This window comes from Papilio machaon, chromosome 27 (assembly GCF_912999745.1).
Source record: "Papilio machaon chromosome 27, ilPapMach1.1, whole genome shotgun sequence".
NCBI classification, from domain to species: Eukaryota; Metazoa; Arthropoda; class Insecta; order Lepidoptera; family Papilionidae; genus Papilio; species Papilio machaon.
Window position 1 is genome coordinate 2,911,392 of NC_060012.1, and position 23,931 is coordinate 2,935,322.

General features: G+C 35.1%; 2 protein-coding genes across 3 annotated transcripts; both read left to right on the forward strand.

The window, feature by feature from the left end:
* Positions 1-265: 265 nt before the first annotated feature.
* On the forward strand, positions 266-2,781 carry LOC106714265. Of its 2 annotated transcripts, none has more exons than XM_045684757.1 (2): positions 266-2,611; positions 2,710-2,781. In XM_045684757.1, exons 1-2 carry the CDS (start codon positions 367-369, stop codon positions 2,715-2,717), a joined length of 2,253 nt encoding a protein of 750 aa, XP_045540713.1. In that variant the 5' UTR covers positions 266-366; the 3' UTR covers positions 2,718-2,781. The 2 variants fall into 2 exon arrangements, with proteins under 2 accessions (XP_045540713.1, XP_045540714.1); XM_045684758.1 differs by having other exon boundaries at positions 266-2,607; positions 2,706-2,768.
* Positions 2,742-5,876, forward strand: LOC106714266 (transposon Tf2-1 polyprotein). Its single transcript, XM_014507262.2, has 2 exons — positions 2,742-4,831; positions 5,413-5,876. The coding sequence occupies exons 1-2, from the start codon at positions 2,785-2,787 to the stop codon at positions 5,532-5,534; spliced, it is 2,169 nt and encodes a 722-aa protein (XP_014362748.2). The 5' UTR covers positions 2,742-2,784; the 3' UTR covers positions 5,535-5,876.
* The last annotated feature ends 18,055 nt before the right edge of the window (positions 5,877-23,931 follow it).

The window sequence follows — 23,931 nt, forward strand, 5'->3', positions numbered from 1 at the left end:
AAAAATGTCTTTCCCCCACCAACGTCTATAAAAGCGAATGCAGAGCCGACCAAGCGCTCTTTCGGCTGCTAGGATCGCGGTTGATACGGTGGTTGGTCTCGACGGTACTTGCTGTAGGTCATTTAGGTCATTTAGGTCATTTTCGCGGAGTGTAAATTAGCGTTTGTTTACTTCATAATTGTTTAAGTTATTTTAAGATCTTTGTAAAGTATTTGACGTGTAAATTAAATTATTTTGTGTTTAGAATAGACCGCTTGTATATTTTTTTTTTATATTTTTACCCTTCTGATTCCTAAAATCAGAAGTGGGATAGGATTTCGCTCACAATTAGCCTTGTCTGCAGTAAACAACCGCTAGTTTAATAAAATGCGTCGTTCGTCACGTGCACGGTCAGCTGAGACACCACCTCGCGTAGTTAGGAATAGTCGTTGCTGTGAACGTTCGCGGCGCGGTAGATATCGTGATGACGAATCGCGATCAAATAGCAACGGGTCGTGTCATGATAGGATACGGTCACGTACGCGTTCCCGTGCGGCTAGGAGCCGTTCACGTTCTCGTCACGGTAGGAACCGTTCGCGTTCTTGTGACACTCGAAGCCGTTCGCGTTCTCGAGACGCTAGGAACCGTTCGCAATCACGATTCAATATCTCGCACTCACGTCGCAAAATTACTCGCTCACAACAAAATCGCCTTCGTACTAATTCACGCGAAAGGTCTAAGTCACGATCGATTACCTCGCATCGTCTTCAGAATGATCACCTATCTTTTTATCGAGATACCTCCGTAAAGGATGCGTTAGGCGCAATAATGTCTCGTTTGACCGCGATAGAGGAGGGTACGTCCAGTGGTTCTCATAATCCAATAACAACTTGCGACAACACACCTCTGTCAGATGCTAACAACGCCAACGCTAAAACGCTAGTTGATGCATTAACTATGTTGACAAGAGACAAGCCCGGTAATTATTACGTTTCGAGCTTCGACCCCGCTATACAAAATTTTGAGGTGTGGTGTAACGAAGTTGAGAGGGCTAAATTAGCGAACCGCTGGGAAGATCTCGAATGTTTTTCGCGAGTTGCTCATTGCTTGAAAGGTGATGCAAAGATTTGGTTAAGTGAGTGGACTACCAATGACCGATCGTGGTCTAACTTTGTTAGGGAGTTTAGATCTTTATGTCCTCAAAGAGTAGACTACGCACAGATTCTTCATAGCGTTATAAACACAACATCTGACAAGTTTTTAACATACGCTGAATACGCACGTCGGTCTTTACTGCGTTTGCGAATCGTTAAAGGAATAAGCGACGAACTTATGGTCCAAATAGTTATCCATGGCATAAGTGACGTACAGGTACGAGCAGCAGCCACAAACGCTAACTTAACTACGGATAATCTTATCTCGTTTTTGGCAACTTATGTGAAGCCTACCCGCAAATTCGATAGTCGAAACTTTAATAAACCCGTATTGTCCAATTGTGTTGCGGCTAAAAAGCGTAATTTTAACGGATCGGATAGAAGAGAGTACGAAAGCAAGTGCTTTATTTGCCATCAAAAGGGTCATTTCAAAGACAGGTGTCCCAAAAACCGATATGTTGTTGACAGGCCGGAAGTTACTAATAATACTAAGCTTGTTTGTTCTTTTTGCAAAAAGATAGGGCACAAAGATAGTGAATGCTTTTCCAAAGCTCGATCTGAGGCTCAAGGCTGCAGTAGCAACCCGCGTAAAGTTAACTTATGTACTGAGCTCTTAAATACTGCTAGTAACAACGATATTAGCACGGCAGTGATTCAGGGTATACCGGTTGACATTCTTATCGATAGTGGCGCTCTCAACGTCTCTTTAATATCTTCGGCGATAATCGGCCACTTCTCGGGCGCACGAAAGCATACTAATTGTTACTTGAAGGGAATAGGCGATAAAGAATTTGTTGCTCGTGAATATGTTACTCTGACGGTAGAATTTCGTAACATAACACTTGAAGTCGACTTCGTCATCGTACCCGCACAGTACATGAATACTCCTATCATAATAGGGACGGACGTACTCAATCGCGATGGTGTCACGTTTATACGTACAAAACACGAACAATACTTGACACACACACCCTCTAGCGCACCGGGTAGGGTACTTAAAATAAACGCAATTAGTGAGCCAGAGGTGGTAAACACGCCTGTCGAAGGAACAAATCTTGTTAAGTTGATGAACATCGTAAAAGAATACTCTCAATTTCTAATATCTGGTACAGCAACCACGACTGTGAAAACTGGCAAGATGCACATCAACTTGACGAGTGACGTACCGGTAGCTTATCATCCATACCGACTTTCTCATCAGGAGAAACTCAAGGTTCGCGATATTTGTCAAGATTTGTTAGACAAAGGAATCATTAGGGAATCTGATTCAGAGTACGCGAGTCCGATAATTTTGGTCAAGAAAAAAGACGGCTCGGATAGAATGTGCGTTGATTTTCGGGCACTCAATCGTATAACGGTTAAGGATAGGTATCCTCTTCCCTTAATTGAGGACCACATAGATCGGCTCGGGGGCGCGAAGTTTTTTACGTCACTAGACATGGCGTCGGGCTTCCATCAAATACCAATTGATGAACATTCGATACATAAAACGGGGTTTGTAACACCTGAAGCTCACTACGAGTATTTAAAAATGCCGTTTGGCTTATGTAATTCGCCAACCGTTTATCAACGCATTATCAATAATACCTTACGTAAATTTATAGAAGCCGGTAATGTCCTCGTATATATCGACGACGTCTTAATATTGAGTATGACTATTAAAGAAGGTCTTTCACTCTTGCGCGAAGTTCTGAGAACTTTAACAGACGCGGGATTCTCTATAAATATACGGAAATGTACCTTTCTCGCTACCGAAGTAGAATACTTAGGGCGCGTTATAAGTCATGGCCAGGTAAGGCCGAGCCCGAACAAAATTGAAGCGCTAGTCAAGGCTCCTACTCCCTCTAACGTTAAACAAGTACGCCAGTTTCTGGGTCTCGCAGGATATTTTCGGCGCTATATTAAAGGGTATGCGACGAAAACCGCATGTATCTCGCGACTCACTAAAAAGGATATAAAATTTGAATGGGGTCCTGAACAAGATAAAGTCCGCCAATATTTAATAAGTCAACTAACAAGCGAGCCTATACTTGCGATTTTTGATCCTACCCTCCACACCGAGCTTCACACCGACGCCAGTAGTACAGGGTACGGTGCGGTTCTCATGCAGACTCAAGCTGACGGTACTAAGCGAGTTATAGCCTACTTTAGTAAAGTCACACAAGGCGCGGAGGCGAAGTACCATTCGTACGAGTTAGAGACGCTGGCGGTTGTTAAGGCGTTGCAACATTTTCGCCATTATTTGATTGGTGTAAACTTTAAAATCGTCACCGATTGCAATGCGTTGAAGGCTACCGAGCGTAAAAAGGATCTCCTTCCAAGAGTTGCACGCTGGTGGATTTATCTGCAGGACTTCAATTTTGAAATTGAATATCGTAAAGGCGTCTTAATGGGTCATGCGGACTATTTGAGCAGGAATCCACCAACGTTGCAAGTTAATAACATCGAACGACCTGCGAACTGGGCGCAAATAGCTCAATCCGCTGATTCTGAGACACTTGATCTTATACAGAAACTTAGAGATGGCGTATTAGACTCTAGTCGATATGTATGTCAAAACGATATCCTCTACTACCGCTATTCACCTGTTGGCGAGGAGTCGCGCTTATTGTGCTATATTCCCAAAGGGCACAGACTCAGTTTGCTACGTGTTTTTCACGATGAGCACGAGCATATCGGAGCTGACAAAACTTACGACCTTATTTTGAAACATTTTTGGTTTCCCGGTCTAAAACAATTTGTCCATAAGTACACTTCCCACTGCCTTATATGCATATCTAAGAAACGTGTCCCGAGAGCTCCCTACCAGCCGATTACTTCATGGGAAAAACCTGATATCCCATTTAACACAATCCATGTCGACGTATTAGGCCCTTTACCAGAGTCGAATGGGTATAAGTTTGTACTTATCATAGTAGATTCCTTTACCAAATTTTGCCTACTTTACCCGATGTACCGACAGGACACGAACGAACTGAAACGAGTTTTTGGTAGTGCAGTGTCTTTATTTGGAACACCTAAACTGGTAGTTTGTGACCGTGGGCGCATGTTTGAGGCGTCTGCTTTCACTAACTGGGTTTCCGAAATGGGTTGTGCTATCCACTACATAACGCCCGAAATGCACCACTCCAACGGGCAAGCCGAGCGTTATGTGAGGACAGTATTGAACCTTATCCGTGTAGAGAGTAACAATAAGAAGTCTACTTGGTCTGATGCTTTGTGTAAAATTCAATTAGTGTTAAATATAACGAAACAAAAGACCACTCAATATTCAGCTCTTTATTTACTAATCGGTACTAATGCGACCACTCCTATTATTCGTGCGCTCATCCGAGATGTTGCCGTGGAGAACTCCAGCCCCAATCGTGAAGCCACAAGAGAAATTAGCAGGAGCAACGCTAAAGCGGCGCTGGACAAAAACAGACTTGGTCAAGACACACGGGTCAATCGTCAAAGGCACACACCAAAGAAATTCCAGGTCAACGACCAGGTATTTGTGATAAAATACTCTCAATCCGGAGGTAAGCTCGATTCTGGTATGAGAGGTCCATATCGTGTCACTAGAATACTACCAAATGACCGTTATGAGATGAAGCTGCTAAGTGGATCTAGAGGCAAGACCACTCAGGCGGCAGCACAGTATATGGTACTGTGGAATGGCGAATGGTGTCCAGAGAGTTGCTCTGCATTTTTTGACGGTAAGGTTTCAACTGAACGTTTTAATGTTGTTTTGCTTACAGTACATTTGTTGTATGTGCGAGTAAGCGCCGGAATGAAAGGCGAGTGTTTCCCTTGCTGGTCGGAACGAGCTGGCGGTGCGGTCCATGCATCTTCCGAGGCAGTCGTTCTGCAGTATCCAGCATCGGCGGGCGTGGCCCCAACATGCTCAGTGGGCTCAGCCCTTGGAAGTCGCATTCCCTGAATGTGCATCAGGCGCTGTCCTGGAAGGGTGAATCCCTTGGAAGTCGCATTCGTTGAATGTGCATCAGGCGCTGTCCTGGAAGGGTGTATCCCTTGGAAGTCGCATTCGCTGAATGTGCATCAGGCGCTGACCTGGCAGGCAAAGTCCTGGTTCACGCTTATCGTGGGAACTTGCAAGTTCAAGTATGAGTATGACAGAAGTATTACGCATGAAGATGTGTGCATACTTTTGAAAGAGGTGTTCTTGTTTATATCAGAGTGTTTGTGTTTGTATGAGGGCCTTGTATGTGCGATGGACGACAGTGTAGGCAACCACACATGTTGTCATGATTAACTAACGACACTCTTTCTCATGCAGATAACCCTGACGATGACGATGTTGGTGAAACTTCAGATAGACCAGCAGACCCCGCTAGTGCAGACACATCTCCACAAACGGGCAACGAGCAAGAACTCGCTGCAGTCACCAACACCACCTAAGAGCATAACTTCAGTGTGTCCGAGGACGGCACACGGTCAGGAGAGGCCGTATTAGATAATCTTACAGCAGGTGGCGTCGATCCCCACCATCACTGACAAAAATGTCTTTCCCCCACCAACGTCTATAAAAGCGAATGCAGAGCCGACCAAGCGCTCTTTCGGCTGCTAGGATCGCGGTTGATACGGTGGTTGGTCTCGACGGTACTTGCTGTAGGTCATTTAGGTCATTTAGGTCATTTTCGCGGAGTGTAAATTAGCGTTTGTTTACTTCATAATTGTTTAAGTTATTTTAAGATCTTTGTAAAGTATTTGACGTGTAAATTAAATTATTTTGTGTTTAGAATAGACCGCTTGTATATTTTTTTTTTATATTTTTACCCTTCTGATTCCTAAAAATATATATATAGCTCGCTATATATATATATATAGCGAGAGCTTCTTAAGATGTTGGTCGAAGCTCTTCGCTATCAATATATATATATGTATTAGGGTGTTTCAATAAAAAAACTTTTTTTTTTTTTTTTAATGGTGTCGAATAGTTGAAAGTACACATAAAAACAAAAATTTTAGCGCCTAGTAGAGCCCTTAATATTAATATTAAGGTTTGCCTCTATTCATTCGTAATTTTTCTATTTAAATAACACGGGAAAACTTTTTTTTTATTTTAAAATTTTAATTACTTTGGATTGGCTTGTTTGCGCTACATCTCAAAGCAACGGTCCATAGGAAATTTCACGCTCTACAAAAAACGTCTGATGGTCAAAGTTCCTCAGATCAACTGTTTCAAAGATATCTGCGATCAAAAATAACACTAATCAAAAATTTCAAATATTTTCCAATAAAACTGCAAAAAAATATCATACCCTATATTTATCTTATTTTTTTCTGTAAAATCACTTGAATTTTGTTTGCCTGAGATGGTAATTTTTTTTTTTTGCTCATTTACTCAATACGTAACTCACAAAAAGCACAAATACATAAATATAAAGGTTAAAAATATCAAATAAATGATTTTTGGGTTTATTTTATAGCAAATTTATTTTATGTGTCATAAACTTCATAAATTTTTGTAAGAAGAAAATGTAAAGTTCCTCATTACATTAACTAACCAAGCACTCATCGTTGCATTTTATTCAAAATAATAAAAAATTTATGTAAATATTTTAAATCAATTGAATCAACTATAAAATTTGATCAATTTTTCCATTCAAAAAATTCGACAGAGCTTTATTTAGCTCTGTCGACAAAAGTAGTATAATCGTTTGATCTGAGTAGTGTAGCTAATAAGCTCTGTGTTGGTAAGACTGGCCGTTCGGTACCAACTTCACTTTGTTGCTCTGCTTTTAACGCTTTATTATATCTTCTCGTCATTGTCTTTCTTCATTGATACTGATTGTTTTTTAAATCCGTTATATTATTAATTTAATTTGCGTAAATATATTAGATATAAATTTTATTACTTGTTGTTGAATATTGTTTTTTGTTATGAAAAATTGATTGTTCAATAAAATTTATTAGTATTCGGTGGAAAATTAAATAAATTTGTCATAAAATAAACCCAAAAATCATTTATTTGATATTTTTAACCTTTATATTTATATGTATTTGTGCTTTTTGTGAGTTACGTATTGAGTAAATAAGCAAAAAAAAAAAATTAACCGTCTCAAGCAAACAAAATTCAAGTGATTTTACAGAAAAAATAAGATAAATATAGGGTATGATATTTTTTTGCAGTTTTATTGGAAAATATTTGAAATTTTTGATTAGTGTTATTTTTGATCGCAGATATCTTTGAAACGGTTGATCTGAGGAACTTTGACCATCAGACGTTTTTTGTAGAGCGTGAAATTTCCTATAGACCCTTGCTTTGAGATGTAGCGCAAACAAGCCAATCCAAAGTAATTAAAATTTTAAAATAAAAAAAAGGTTTTCCCGTGTTATTTAAATAGAAAAATTACGAATGAATAGAGGCAAACCTTAATATTAATATTAAGGGCTTTACTAGGCGCTAAAATTTTTGTTTTTATGTGTACTTTCAACTTTTCGACACCATTAAAAAAAAAAAAAGTCTTATTATTGAAACACACTAATATGTATACCTCAGTATATCGTGGTGACCCGTCGCCACGGCAAGCGTCGCCACGCCAACGATTCGGTTTACAAGTGATCACATCAATAATCTTTTAAGACAGCAAGTGACAGCAGGGCGATGGAAACAAAAGTCCTAGTACGTCTTCGCTTGTCACTAATTTCGTGCCCGCGTCCTAAGTCTTTGTCAGTCTAATGCTTGACAGCATTTTACATTGCTTTTGTCGTTTAGCGAACAGAGTACAAGACTTTCTGCCTGATGCATATCGCTACACAAAGCAAACATTATCTATAGTTAGTGGTAATTACTCATAGCTTTATGAGTCCTTGATCGTTTGATTCTATAGCTGATAAACTTAACATAGCTTCCTGATGCATTTGAATTCTGCTTTCAATTCCTGTAACATTTTTAGAGGTCAATTGCAAACGCTATTGGAATAAAAAAACATGCCTCTGTGGTGGAACGGAGCAATTCCAAAACAACTAGACCGAATGTGGAGGATTGAATCTCTAGCATTTAGCCAGTCACATACCAAATTGTGAAATCCGATTTACCAGGCCGGCGCTGTGTCAATACTTTTATTGCGACGGAAAAAAAATATTTTTATTCCAAACCAAAAATAGCTTTGTGGAAAGACTTCTATTTGACGTAAGTTTTATAAAATAAATTGGTATATCATAATATACATATAAATATATATATATATATATATATATATATACATATATAGGTATAATGGACATAGTCCATATTCACTAAGTTGATGGAAATATCATACGCTTCTATTCACAATTGTCACGGTGTACGAGTTTGACATCGAAGTTTTTGAATCAAAGAAGTCAAAGAAGTCATCTATATATATAAAACTTGAGTGTCAGTATGTATTATAACAAAAAAGTTTTGGCAGACTATCAATTTGTATTTCTATCTGCAGGTACGTGTTTATTTCGGGGAATCTCCGAAACGGCTTAACAGATTTTGATGGGACTTATAATGGAAAGTAGTTGATGTATGCAGGAACATTAAAGGCTATTTTTTTAATTCTACACTGATAAAGTCGAAAGCAACAGCTAGTTATATATATTTTTTTCGTCTGAAGATCAAGGGGTGTCTTATCACAGGTTGTAGTTTGTTTTCGCGATCAATTTCTTGATCTATATTTAAGTAAATTATCTCTGGGTTGTTTGCTTTTATTAAAATAGATAAGTATCTCTATCCGGCTTTACATTCGCTAAATTTTCTAGGACCATACTTCTAAGCATACTGTGATAGTTCCATTTCAAGTATTTTGCATAATGTTGATGTTTTTGCCGAGATTGCGTCGCCTTTGTCGATGGCGTTTCGTTTGGAATACCTTAAGGGACGTGAATTTATCCGACCTCTTGTGGTTCTGCCATTTTTGCGGCAGAGATAAGAATTCCTTGTAAGCATTCTTACCAATTATTTGTAAAAGAAAAACCTTATAAATTAGGTGGACAATATTTTAAGTAAAATTTTGAGGAGTAAATATTATTGAGCAGATTTATTTGCAATTTAGGTTTACTCTTATTTATATTTACTAAACATAGTGGAGGAATAGCCTACGAGAAAGGGTCACAGAGACACACACAAAAAGAGAGAGAGAGAGAGTCCCTTAGTGTAGATTTCTCAATTTAAACATGACAGTTAAACTAAAATTTTACACAGAAAGGACGATACGTGACTTTTAAACGTAACATAACGTTTACGTAACTTTGTAATTAAGCGTTTGCCTTCTGAATGGATTAAACGAGTTTATTACTATAGAAATGTTAGCGCGGAATTAAAAAAATGTAATGATAAATATAGCCTATGTTACTCAGTGAAAATGAAGCTACATTTTCACTGAGTAACATAGGCTAATATCAAAGTGATTTTTAAAATTGCGCCAGTAGTTTTTGTGTTTATTTGGTACATACAAAAAAAAACTTAAGGCTTTGTAATATTAATATAGGTCCCACGTTGTACACAAATCATATTGAACTATAAGTAAAATGAAAAACATCATTATAACAATCTAAAAAGTTAACATAGACCTGAATAAATTTGAAATATTACCAACAAAATTGTGGTTTGTTTTCTTCTTTTATATTGTGGTTGGCGTAAACTTGTTTTATGTGCCTATATACGTCTGCTCATAAAGATACTACGTGATGTTTTGACAACAGCCTCCGCTGATAGCTTTTGGTGCACGGATGAAATGCTAAACAATGTTTAACATCTGTTGTTTGCTTTTTAACGTGTCACATTTGACTCTTGCAGGATATTTTTTACGGTGAAATTCTACAGTCGTGACACATGTGTACACGTATTGTTTTTTTTTTCGAATGGAATGAAAAGAACGGCAACTTGGCGCAAGTTCGGCACCACATGGAATACTGCTCGCACCTCTGGGCGGGAGCACCCTAATACCAGCTTTTTCCATTGGACCGCATACAACGGAGAGCGACTCGAATCGTCAACGACTGAGCTCTTACCGATTGGCTTGATACTCTGGCCTTGCGGAGGGACGTCAGTTCCCTCAGCATTTTTTATCGTATATACGACGGGGAGTGTTCCGAAGAACTGTTTGGAACGATTCCTGCCTCTGAGTATCGTCATCGGACGACCCGACAGACCGCCAGGTACCATCCATACCATTTGGATGGCTGGCATTCCACAACAGTGCGGTTCTCGCGAAATTTTTAAGAATAATAAAGAATTCACTTAGTACAAATAAATCTGCATTATCTTTCTTGATAAATAATGAAATAACATCTGAAAGCGGATGAAATTAATTTTTTAATGAAAAACTGGAATTTCAGAATTCTTTAGTTTGTTGAACATTTTCTGTAAAAGCATTTAATTAAAACGTGCTTGTTGCGACATTGCGGACTGACGGCGAACTAATTCCATATTATACTTTTTTTTCCATTTCTCACTAAGTTTACGGTTTGTGAAACACTTAAGGTTAGACAGAGCTGAATGAGACAACTGTGTCTTTTTTATATCATAAGGTGAAAAACGAGCGAGCGGTCACCTGAATTCGCCGAAATAGCGAGGCGACAGATGCCTATAGACATCCTCAATTTCAAATGCGTTGCCTACCTCTAATTGATGCAGGAAGGGACGCACAGAAAGAAAATATTTCCCGTTCCTATTCCTATGCATTCCCTCCTCTGTTAATTTCACTTCCCTTTCCCATCCTTTCCTAATTAAAAAAAATGGGACCCATCTGCAAGCACTTCCTTTCGATTAAAATATTTTTTATCAAAATCGGAACACCAGGGGCGGAGTTTCGCGGTAACACACATAAAAAAAATAAAAAACAGTCGAATTGATAACCTCCTTCTTTTTGAAGTCGGCTAAAAAAAGGTAGAAAGGAAAGGGACATAAATAAGGCCTACGGAACGTACAGTCACCAAATGTGAAATTGCATCCACTTCACGCCTGCCTTATGTGTGGTCGTGGTATTCTCTCTTCTGTGTGATCAGACGCTAGGTACAGTCACCTTCGCTGACTCAGTGCGAGTTGACTTCATATATCTTTGGATTTCTTCGCAGATATGTGCAGGTTCCTTCAGAATATTTTCCATCACCGTAAGAATACCTACCCATAAATAGGGTTAGTTAATAAGTTAACCAACTTATATACATAAGAAGCGATAACCGAACAATGGATTAAATTCTAAAACAGAAAGTTCTTATCGCTTTACCACTATAATAGGAAAGCCCTCTCTTGAACATTTCCTGTTATGAAACTACTTACAAAAGCTCAACTTAGAATTAAGTGTTTTGGAATTAACTTAACCGACTTTTAATTAGTATAACATAAAAATATTATAAATTATATAATCTTAATTTTTCTTAAATTTAAAAGCAATAAAGTCAAAGTCCAAGTCCAAGTACGATGCAGGGGCCTTCAAGAGTAGAGTGAATAGGCATCTACAAAGCTAGCGCGTACCATCTTTAGACCACATCATCACCTCATCGGGTGAGATCGTGGTCAAGTGCTAACTTTTTCAATATAAAAAAGGATAAACGTGAAATTTGACACAGTGCAAGCTTACTTGGAGAAGCGCATAAAGTTAATTTTAATCAAAAATAAATAAATAAATTGTGAATTATGTTCCAATTTCGAACTATAGGCGAGCACTAGTTTATATGCCTATCTCGTATGTTGCTGTAGATTAACTGATGTCAAAACTAACTTACTACTGGCGTCTTGCCAATTTCTTACTTTAACGGATTTATTTTGTAGTCTCAGCTAATCGGGAATTCTACTCTCTAACATTTAACAAGCTCTAATAATCTTCTGTATTAAAAATAATGTTACTTTGACCTATGTCTTCCTAAATTACGGCTAATTACAAGTTGACAATACGACGAATTTTCGAAGGCCTTATAAATAATTTGAGTGTCATAGGAGTCAGTCAGTTTCTTTATGTTTTTTTTTTAATTACTTCAGCTTTTTTTAATTTGTGGTAATTATTCTGAAATATCCTGTAAGTAGAATAAAACTTTTATCACATCAGGTAATAATTTATGTTTTCATTTTTAGTATTAAGATATTTTCTTAAGTCTGGAAACATTTTACTTTGACTTCGCATTTTTTAATCTTCGTCACAACTTTCTTCGTTTTAATTAAAGAAATTTAACTTCAAGAAGCTTCCTTTACTTTGTAAGGCTTAGTTTATATAAGGTTATTATTTGTTAAATCAATTATTACATTTTCAGAACGATTTAAACTGAGATATTACACATGTGGGTCCACAATAATAAACTTGTATAAAACCATATTCGATGATCCTTACGTCAAAGGCTCTAAGTCTTGATTTTTGACGTCTTGACTTTACAGTAGAGCAGTTGTAAGATGCATGAACTGCTTTTTGTGTCATATCTCGCATACAATTGTAACAATCTTTCGAAAAAAAAGGTAAGCATTAAACAGTCATGTTATTTAAATGAAAGTTAGTAATTTTTTTAACATTTGAGTGTTATTGTGATAATCAGTCGCCAAGTATTTAGTAAGGACGCTGTTACTCGACAACTTACTTGGAATATTATTACTATCATGTAACCTAATATTAAAATCTTTAAGTTGCGAAGTTAAATTCATTGTTGATATCAAATTGAAATCGGGAAATCCTTCAAACATTTCCTATTAGTTAACTAGTTGAAAACTTATAAATGACTGCCAAGTTATTCAAAGTTAACAACTACAACTCAAGTTTGTTATTGGTTTTCGTATTGGATAAATTTAAATATTCTTAAAAGCTTTAAACTTTGTACATAAGCGGTAAAGCACATATATGAGTACTAGTTAGAGACCAACCTTTAGCACTAAAAAGAAGAAAATCCTTGATATGACCTTGAAGTAATATTTTTTATAACCCCAAAAATCAATTCGACCTTACGAGTAAATTTTTATAAAGAATTTAAAAATGTTACTATAGAAATACATAATATTCCTTGTGCATTATAACCGTTACTAGAATCTTAAAACTGCTCTACTATAAAGTTTGATTTTTTCACTTCAGGCAGTTTACGTAAGAGCCATTAATTTAGTTATTTTTCTCTTTATAATTTTAATAATTTTATTCTTTCTTTTAATAACTTGAATAATTCTGTTTCGTGCCTGAATTTTCTATCTCAACTAAATTTCTGCCTTCTGCTTTCACACGGTTTATACGTTAATAGGATAATGTTTTTCTCAGGTATGTAAGTTTGTTTTTATGTATGTGAGTTTTTATGTATGTAAATTCCATAGTGACTGACGAGTGTTATTCGATCCGTCATCTCACAGAGTGTCACAGGATATTTTTATAACATCGGCACGAAATACTTAGTGAAAACTGTGAAAGTGAAACACTTAGAGATGAAACAAAAAAATGTGAAAAGAACGAATTTTAATTTTACTCGCCATAACTTCAATATTGTCTAGTAGTAGTAGTAGTTTTAAAATAAAAATAGTTGTAGCTTCCGCGCAAAATTAAAAAATAACTTAATTTGTAGCCTATGTGTTCTTCTAGACTATGTTCTACAACTGTGCCAAGTTTTATCAAGATCCGTTAAGCCTTTCCGGAGGAGATATCTTTAAACAAACATCCATCCATCCATCTATCTAAAAAATCGCATTTATAATATTATTAAGATAAGAAAGTGTAAGAATATGACATTTTTAATTTATCAAATAAAAAAAAAACTTTCTTTCAAAACACGCTAGATGGCGCTGTTTAATCAATTAGAGTTAGCCCGTCTGGATTTTTAGTTATTCTAAATAAGGGTTAGATTATTCCTGTAGTTTTGAAATCTCTAAAAACCCTTACTGTTAATAATGATCACGTCTCAACAAATTGCATTCTGCAGGGGTTTTTCATAAAAAAGTAACAAGTCAAATTACTTTCCTCCGACCTTTGTCACGACTTTTCTTTTTACGCGATGGCTTAAGATTAAAAGACGTTCCATTTTTCTTTGAACTTTACTTCAGCTGACTGTATTTAAAATGTTTGACCCCAAAACTAAAGTTAAATTTCATCACGCTATGCAAGACGAAGATTTTAAAATATGTATAACTAAGTGGAGTGTAAGAGTTAAGGGAGGGAGGAGCAAGAGGCCATCTGAATTCGCCGAAATAGCGACGACTGCTACCTTACACAATCGCAATTGCAGAGAAGGGAACGTACAGAAAGAAGACATTTAGCATTACCATGCGTCCTTCATCAAATCCGGTTTGATAACCATCATTTGCCAGTAAGTTTTTTGATTTTTTTCGAATTTCAAATATGTATATATGCGACGTTCCGACGTATCCGAAGAAATTCAAAGTTGCTTCGAAAGTCTACCTTAATTTAGTGTTTAATTAAGACCCACCCCTCATCACCCCAACATCCGTCATCACCCCTAAGTTAGGGTATGGATTAGAAGAAATACTATTATTTAAATTTTTTTTACATACGTCGAATAAAATTGATTTTATCGTAGTCTCCATACCTTGATAGCCTATTTTACGGTAGATGCCTTCCTGCGAAATAGTTTATTATTCTTTCAGTAGTTCCTGCTAGCGCTTTGATGGAACGGCAAACCCATTATTCGTACCGTTTTATTTTTAATCCTATTTGCCAAAAACAAACGAACCGTAGACAAAGAAGCTGAATAAAATCGTTAGTTAAAAATACTACATTTTTTACTCGTCTCTAATACTTTATTATAAATGAAATTCTTAAAAAAAAAACTATACATGTCTACGAAAAATTCTGAAAAGATGATTTCAAAAGAAAATCGTAACCTCATTAAATATAATTTGGTTCTAATATTGTGCTTAATTTAATTTATGTGATGAAACCTCATAATATCGACGTTTAGATATTTTTTCCATAAGAATTTTTCATTTCATAGACATAGTAGAAGCGCTAGTTGAAATAATGTCTTATTCCTAACTAGCTTTTGCCCGCATCTCCGTCCGCGCGGAGTAAAAAATAGAAAACGGGGTAAAAATTATCCTATGTCCTTTTCCTGATTCTAAGCTACCAATTTTCAGTCAAATCGATTCAGTCGTTCTTGAGTTATAAATAGTGTAACTAACACGACTTTCTTTTATATATATAGATAGATGAAAACTAAATAGACAACCTCTGAGAGCTTTATAAAAATCTGTAATTCATAAAAAACAAAATACATTAAAAATCAAAATAAACTTTACATTTTAACAGTTGTAGATCGCAACAACAATATTTGGTGCACGAATGTGACGAGTGGACCGGTGAAATACCACGACCACACAGAAGACAGGCGCCAAGTAGGAGAAATTCCGCGCTTTGTCTGATGAGTGTACCTGTCGGAGAACTAATTTTAATCCACGTTCCCTTCCCACCCTTTTCTCATAAGGAAATAACGGAAACGGGTAGTGGATTTGACAGAGGAGGAGACGTATGAGAAGGGGAAATATCCTATTTCTGTACATCCCCTTCTTCGTTGATTAAAGGTAAGCAACGCATTTGCAAATGTATCTTCGCCACCTACAAATATAAAAAAAAAAACATCTTATTTTGTGACCGTAGAAATTATTTAAGTAATAATTCTTACCTTGAATTTATTTCTTTAGGCACTTTTTTCCAATTCAGACGTTTGCCGTTTGTTTATTTTTCATTTCTTCTTGTATTTTCCGTCTTCGTGAACACGCCTTTTGTTATTTTACTTGGGGAACTTCAGAAAGATTGAATTCATACTAGCGAATTAAATGATTTAATGCGTTCAGTTTTTCCTTTGGGAATTTATTTTTAAGGCACTGGATTACAAAATGTTTTATTATTTGTCTGATTTTTTACAAGATTTTTATATGTAATTTTTTTTTTAGCTAATCGAAATTTTTTATTTAAATATTTATACATAATAAAATAAACTAATTGTTGTAAAGTCGTAATTATGTCGGTGTCTATTATGAACACGTTATACAGAAAAATATTATAGTTATCGTCACTCTATATTTGTTAGATAACCTACTTTTCATACTAAGATTCTTCCTTCGTTCTCTCTCTGAATTTTATACTCTGTATGGAAGTAAAATTCAATTGCGTATAAAAAAAATCAATAAAACCAACGTCCAATTAATCTGATCGCTCTGTTACAAAATGTAGGTACAGTCTAAAAAAGTACTAAAAGCTTAGGAGGTAAATGAACTGTGTATTTCCTATAGTGTTGCTAATTTATTTGGACCTGTAGATTCTATTTTAGGCATTTTATCACGTTGGTATAAGGTTGATATTCTCAGCTACACAGGTCATGTAATACTGGATGTTACCGGATCTCGCTTATAAATTTGAAGGACTATTGAGTAGTGTTCGCGTTCCATCAACAATAGTAATCGATACAATTTTGATGGTGTTATTTGAGCGTAGTTAATTATTATGGACTATCAAATTGAAATGTAATTAATAAATCTCACAGGGTTTCATCAATAAAAAGTAAAACTCGGGTCTAAACATGTTGGCCACTCCTGCATTAAAAAATTCATAACATTTGTTTAAATATTCTTAGAAACTAACCTGTATTGGCTTCAGTTTATAAACAAGTTAATTCATTTGATTATAACATTATTACTAATCCGCAATTATGTCGGACTGTGAGTAAACTGTTCAAGCATATGCTCTATGAGAGCTTTACTTTTAATTTTGAAAAGATAGTCTTAAAGTTGGCTTAAGTAGTCCCTTACGATGTCTATATTGGATTAAGAAGAAAAATTGGCTTGCAGCCAATAGACTTATTACACAGTTAAAAAGATATTGCAATCTCCGTTTTTTCAAAGTTAATGACAGGGATGATGGTATTTTTCATACATAGCTTTTAATTAAACAACTTGATAAAACCCAAAAACAGTAATATTTTAATTATTTCCACTAAATATATTTATTTTTGCTTTTTAATTTATATTACATTTAAAAAATCCAACTTATTTTAGTTTTCAATAACGAGTTCAGACAAAGCTATCTTACCCAGTGGGCATAAGTCAAACTAAATTACGATAGCTTACAAGCGCCCCCCTGTCAATGTCAAAAAAATGTCACAAGATCCTCTTTAAACTGCAGCTGTCATGTATTTTTTTTTCTTTTATGTCATTTTCTATGCTAAGTAGCTATTATGTACAATCTGTCAGAACCAACCGCGATAGCAGCGCCTCTCACACCGATTCAGATCCTTGTTTGACTATAGACGTGCTGTATTTTATTTAGCACTAACTAGTCCTGATATAATTAAGTAATTAGTAATAAAAAAGTCGTTTTATTTTCAGCTAGTAATGAATAAATAAATTACGGTGCAATTATACCAAAGAGGTCGTATTATGAAACAATGCAAAACCAACCTCCACTTCTGGTATTCGTTTTCGGTTTTGCTAATGAGGAAGGCATTACATTTTTTTAACTGCGCAGTAGTAAAGGCAACGCCATCTCGGTTCAAAGTAATTAAGGTGTTTGTTTTAATTTTGCGCCAGTGCCAAATTAGAAAAAAAAAGTGTTTTTCTGCCGTGAATTGCTGGCCCATGCTGAAGCCTTCTATATTCAAAAAATAACGTTGATTGCCAAACGTTGAATATATCAAAAACTACCTGTCGCCCGCGACTCTGTCCGCGCGGAATAAAAAAGCCTTTGTGTTCTTTCAGACTATGTTCTACATCAGTCCCAATTTCATCAAGATCCATTGAGACGTTTCGGAGATACTTTCAAACAAACCTCCATCCATCTATCCATCTAAACATTAGCATTTATAATATTAGTAAGATGAAGTTACAAATCTAAAAGAATTTACGCGTGTCTAATGAATAACAATACATTATTTGCATATAGACACTGGCGAGAAAAAAACGATGCAAAAAAAGATTGAATGGGAAGACATTAAAAGTGATGAAAAAAGGAGTGACAACAGAAACAACTGAACATATATTTAGAAGATGAACACCTGATGAAGCGACTCAACATAGTTTAGTCACAAAATGGACAACATTAGTAATCTGTCCACATTTCAGTTAACGTTTCATATTGGCTTAACGATGTATACTCAAATTCAATGCAGATGAGAAATGATATTGTCAATAGTGATATTGACAATATCATTTATTGTCGTCTATGGATTTGGTATGGGAAGTTTCATTGTTTAATTTGATAATACAAACTGTTTTTAGTAAGTCTGTGATTACAGCTTTACAAGGGTAAATTTGTTTAGTTTGGTTTATTATAATTTCTCATTTCCATCGACTATTACAACGACAACTCGAATAGTCAAGTCAATGTTAAACTTCGTATAAACCTAGTCAGCATTCAGCAAGATAATGGTTGATGATTCTTTAAAAAAGCTCTTTGATTTTAATCCTATCGTTTAAAATAACAAGACAAGAATAACTTGTCCGGTCTACTGTCGCTATACAATAAATTATTCATCATAATAACTCGAGAATCTTTTCCACAATTGCACATTTTCTCGGCGTATATATCCTATGATTTCTCATGGGACAAAAGAGAGTCGGCGCCGCAACGCGTGTTAAATTCTTAATATTAGTAAAAAAGTTTCGACACATCTTTCTTATTGTTGATCGTGGGGATAGTCTTAAGGAGGTTTTTATCCTTCCTAAAGAAATTTGTAGCGACTTACTAATCTTTTTCATGGTTTTTTAGTTAATGTAAAAATCAAGATAACACAAACAAGAGGACATTGGAAGTTACTCCACCGACAAGGATGATGTTTCAAAGTAATGATCATTATAATTATTTGTTTTACGAAAACTACTAGTTTTTGGAACAGACGATAATCTTTCAATTTGAGCTAAATGAATGTAAAGAAAAAGTTTTGAAATTGACTTTCAGGTGGAAGAAATCTCTAATTTTATAATATGAGAGTTGAGAGCAAGTGCGTATTTTATTTTGATTTATAATTACATTATTAATAATAAAACATTGCGTTGTTACCTCGCAAGCTTAAGAGCATCGGTGGCTCAGGTGTTAAACACTTGACTTGCAATCTGCGGGAAGTGAGTCCGATTTTATGTGTTCAATTTTCGATTTAAGACGTTTTATCTGAAAAGAAATTCAATGATATATGTGGAGTCAACCAACCCGCACTGGGCCAGCGTGGTTGACTACGTCCAAGTCACTCCTAACATAGGGTAGGCTCCGTGCCCCTCAGTGAGCTGATGATGTTGTTATGCCTTAATTCAAGTCTATATATCTAAATGATAAAATTCAAATTCCATGATCCACATAGCAGAGCCCGTGTGGGCAGTTAATGGCTTGACTTGAGATCGCTGGCTGCTACGTTGAAAGCAAATGGTCCAAGTTATAAGCTATAATACCTTATCGAATCGCAGATTTTGAATGTTCAACAAATTAAGCTATCGTTTATTTGTTTTGTTGCCGATAGATTTATCAATTTTACACTGAGATTAAACTTCCGAAACACCGGTATTAAAGTAAAATTATTTATGTGTTTTTTTTTTAAAGAGTGGGTTACAAAAGAAGTATACAAAAAGTTTTTATACTAAGCGTGTTTCAGTAGTGGAATCCCACGGATACTTTAACCTAACCTTTGAATGCTGTAACAAGATATTTTTGACTCCCAAATTCTAAAGGAATAAAAAAAAACGTCTAATATTTACAGACATTTCATTTTTTGACATATATTATGCACATGAATTTTGTCTTTAACATCCAAAACTTATATTTTTAATTGTATATTACAATTTCCTAGATATTAAAATCGCTTCAGCTTATGTCTTGTTAACACTTTGTATATTGTAGAGTATGCTATTCAAATGAACACAGGCACTATACAGTAAACTCTACAAGCAAACACGAGACGTAGCTACAAAGACAACGTTGCATCAAGTTTGCATACTAAGCTTTTCCTTACAATCCAAAAGCGTGTTAATATGGAATTCAAGAAGGATCTTTTTTAAAGATATAATTTTCTTACTATATTATTAAATATGTTATATAACATTATTTAAATACTCCCTAAGGAGAGATTTCTCATACAAAACCCACATTAAAAGCTGCTGTCAAAGATCAATTACAACTATTACGTGAGCCAATTAACAAATAATAAACTATTAAAGAGTTTCATGTAGAAAAAAATTTAAATACAAAAATAAAAGTAACACCTACGAATATTACAATCAGATCAATCAGAGAAGAAATTATAAGTGATATCTTAACAGGTAAATTAAAAAAAATCTACGTTAATTTAATTCGTTCTGCGGCAATACATTTGTTAAATCAAACACTAACATCTTAAATCTACTTAAACTTTAATGTGTTAATCTTGAGACTTTTGTAATGTAACTTAAGTAAACTTGTTGCAAGCACTAAGCTACTCCTCACTTTATACTTAATTTACAGAAGTAGAAAGTTTAAATCAATGTTGTTGTGAGTTTTGCCGTATTGCGTATAGGCATCCCACAGGGTGCATTTCTTGGGCCACTTTTATTCTTTCAAACTTGGTATAGTTCCTTCTACACATTATTTCAATTAACCTCAATCCAGCCTCGGCAAGATTGGATATATTTTTTAAATATAATATTATAGCTAGTAAATCTTAGGGATAATTTTGTATACTAATGATGAAATATATTTTTTTAATGGGACCAATAGTTTTTAAATACTCATTTCGTGACAAAAATACAAATACTAAGGTTGAAATATCTTTGAAGTTAACTAATATAAAAACAGATAAAAAACTCACGTATATTTGTCCGGTGTCGGCACCGACTAGTTTCAAGCCCATTGGAGGCCCTTCATCATTGTGAGTGGCACTAATATTATTTCGCAGACGCGATTGATTCCAAAGCATCACTGGTTTTACTGTTCAAGTTTCCGGGGGCACAAAATGTACTGACTTTTTCCACAATATCGTCTTCAACACTATCGGTGTTGTATCACGCCGCGTATGTTGCATATTTGAAGTGTTTTTTATGAAGTAAAAGGTTTTAAGTTATCGTTTAGAAATTAAGAACACATTATTTTTAATTAAAAAAGACACAAAATCTGTAACTTGAGTAAGATAAATTTAAAAAAATATATTATCTTTTTTTGCTGACTGCAAACATTTTTTGACGTCTGTACATAAATTTATACATACTATAGGTTCTAAGCAAAGGTGCTATAACTTAGCTAAGTGATTTTTAAGTCTCATTTTTATAATTTAGAGAATAATATTATAGCTTACTTTACTTATAAGTGTACTTACATATAGTTAAGTTTAAGTTGGTGGTGAAAAATGATCAAACAATTGAAAATCAATTAAATCATGAAGCATCTCAATACATGGTTTTATTTCATGATAGTAAACTAAAGAGAAATGCTCGTAGACAAGTTGATGAGATTATTTCATTCTTTGCGGGATAAGGCGCATTAGCATGGCTTATAGCTTTGCTTCTCCGTAAATCTAATTAAAAGTATCGTCAGACACAGGCTTAACTGTTTGTGAAATTTTATTATAACTTCAGCACTTTTAGTACAATAATTCAATAATGAAAGAAAATTTGCTAAGGTAACGATAATACAATGATAGAAGAGAAAGGAAAGCAAATCCCATTAACATATGGGTATGGATATGTATTTAGACTAGCTTAATAAGAGAGACTTAAAACAAAAAGCTAAGAAGTGATCAAAAAGCGAAATTTAACTTTGAAGTGATCACATATTTGAAGACTGGTTTACTAATTTAGCTCCTTGTTCTATCCTTCTTCTCTAACTATAATCTATTTTAACAGTTGTAGAGCCCGCAACAAGGAGTCGGTAAAATACCACAACCACACAGAAGACAAGCGTGAAATGGAAGCAAACTCGCGTTTCGTCTGAAGAGTGTGCATGCCGGTGGCGTAATTTTAGTTCACGTTCACTTCTCACCTTTTTCTTTTAAGGAAATGATGATAAGGGGAATATGGATTTGGCAAAGAAGACGCATAGAAAGGACAATATCATAAATCGTATTTGTGTCCCCTTCTCGTTCAATTTAAGATAGGTTACGTATCTGCAAGTGAATATGTCTATGTTCAGCGTTCGCTTCGCTATTTCGGCAAATCGAGGTAGCCGCTTGATTGTTTGCTACCTTATAAATATAAATAAAAAAATAAAAAAGAGAATTTTATGATCCTTGCTCAAAGAATTCTAAATTGTGTCGATTCTGAACCATTATAATGTCATATTTTTAAATGATAGCCACTTCTTTTTATCTTACTCTCCGTAATCTAAATTCATAATTTATACCCATTATAAGGAGATTTAAAAATATCGTTAATCAAATAATATTATTACTCAAAACCGAACTCTCTAAGTACAAGCTCAAGCAAAGCCGTGGAAAAGTTTTCAACATAATTCACCGGAAATGTCAGTCGAGGGTAACTTTGCACTTAAAGAAGGGAATTGGGCATTGTTGGAAAAAGCACCTTTTTCATCGTTTAACATAATTCGACACAAGTTCTGTAACTGCTACATTAAACCATTTCAAGTTCGCGAATAAATGGAATTGAAAAGAATTCTTACTTCAACTGTTTCAAAAACGAACAATCGCATTTTATACTTATGAAGGGCCATTTAATTAGTACCTTAAACCGGTAAGCTTATAGTATATATATATACAGTCGAGAAAATTTATTTCCTACCCAAAGCAGGCCAAAATTTTGTCATAGCAACATACGAGAAAAAATTATAGATTTATCAAATTTAACTCTGTCTACATATATAAAGGTAACAGAAGCAAGAGGTGTGCTAGAATCCAAAAGAAGATTCGTAATCTCTGACCCTCTGGATGATAAAACTTTTTATTATTATTATGATAAATCTCCCGGTGAAACGTAAAATTACAATTGTAACTCTTTACTTTACTCACCTAACATAATTGTCCTAAGTCAGATATGTCAGGAAATAATACTTAAATGCCCATTACGGATTACGTTCAAAAGCTACGGTCCTATTTCAGTTTTAACATTCATGTTAATAACGGGAGCTTGTGGTCCTAAGCCTTTACAGTTGTGTCCAACATTAAAATTTATTAATTGCTCGTTAATGGGAAAACCAAACAGTTTTAGTACAATTTTAGCAATTAAAGCGATGTTACCAAAACAATGTGCTACACTATTTCGAACAATAAAATTTATAAGGGTTGTTTTAAAATGAATCAGGATATTGTTTTGAAATTATGTTTGTTGATTGTGTATTTGTAGTTATTTCCAACACACACATCGTTGTGTTGACATCATTAACTGGCGTTAACTTTATAACGGACTAACTGTCGCCTGCGACTCCGTCTATGTGTTTTTCCCGACTATTTTCTACATATATGCCAAATTTCATTAAGATCCATTAAGACGTTCTGGAGATACCTTCAAACAAACATTCGCATTTATAATATTAGTAAGAAGTAAGATTGTCTTTTGCTTGTATATAAATCTAAACCAATCGTTTAATACAGACCTTTCTTACTATAGGTTTTTATTGACCGACAAAGTTATGTGAAACGGTGAGCATAAATCATGACACCGCGCTAGCGCCCCCTATCAATGTTAAAAGTGTCACTAGATCTTTGTCGTATTGTAGCTATCGTGTATTTTTCTTATGTGGCATTTTCTCCGCCTAAATATGTTTTACAGTCGAACCTGGTCGAGGGAGAGTCCAAGAAACCGCGATTTTTCTCTCGCTTATAAAGATTCTGTCTAACCGGAGTTTCTTATTTATTGAGGTCGTCCGTCGCGACTGGATAATAACTCTCATTCATAGAAGTTTCTCGCTTTATCAGGTTCCACTGTATATATTTTCTGACAGAACTA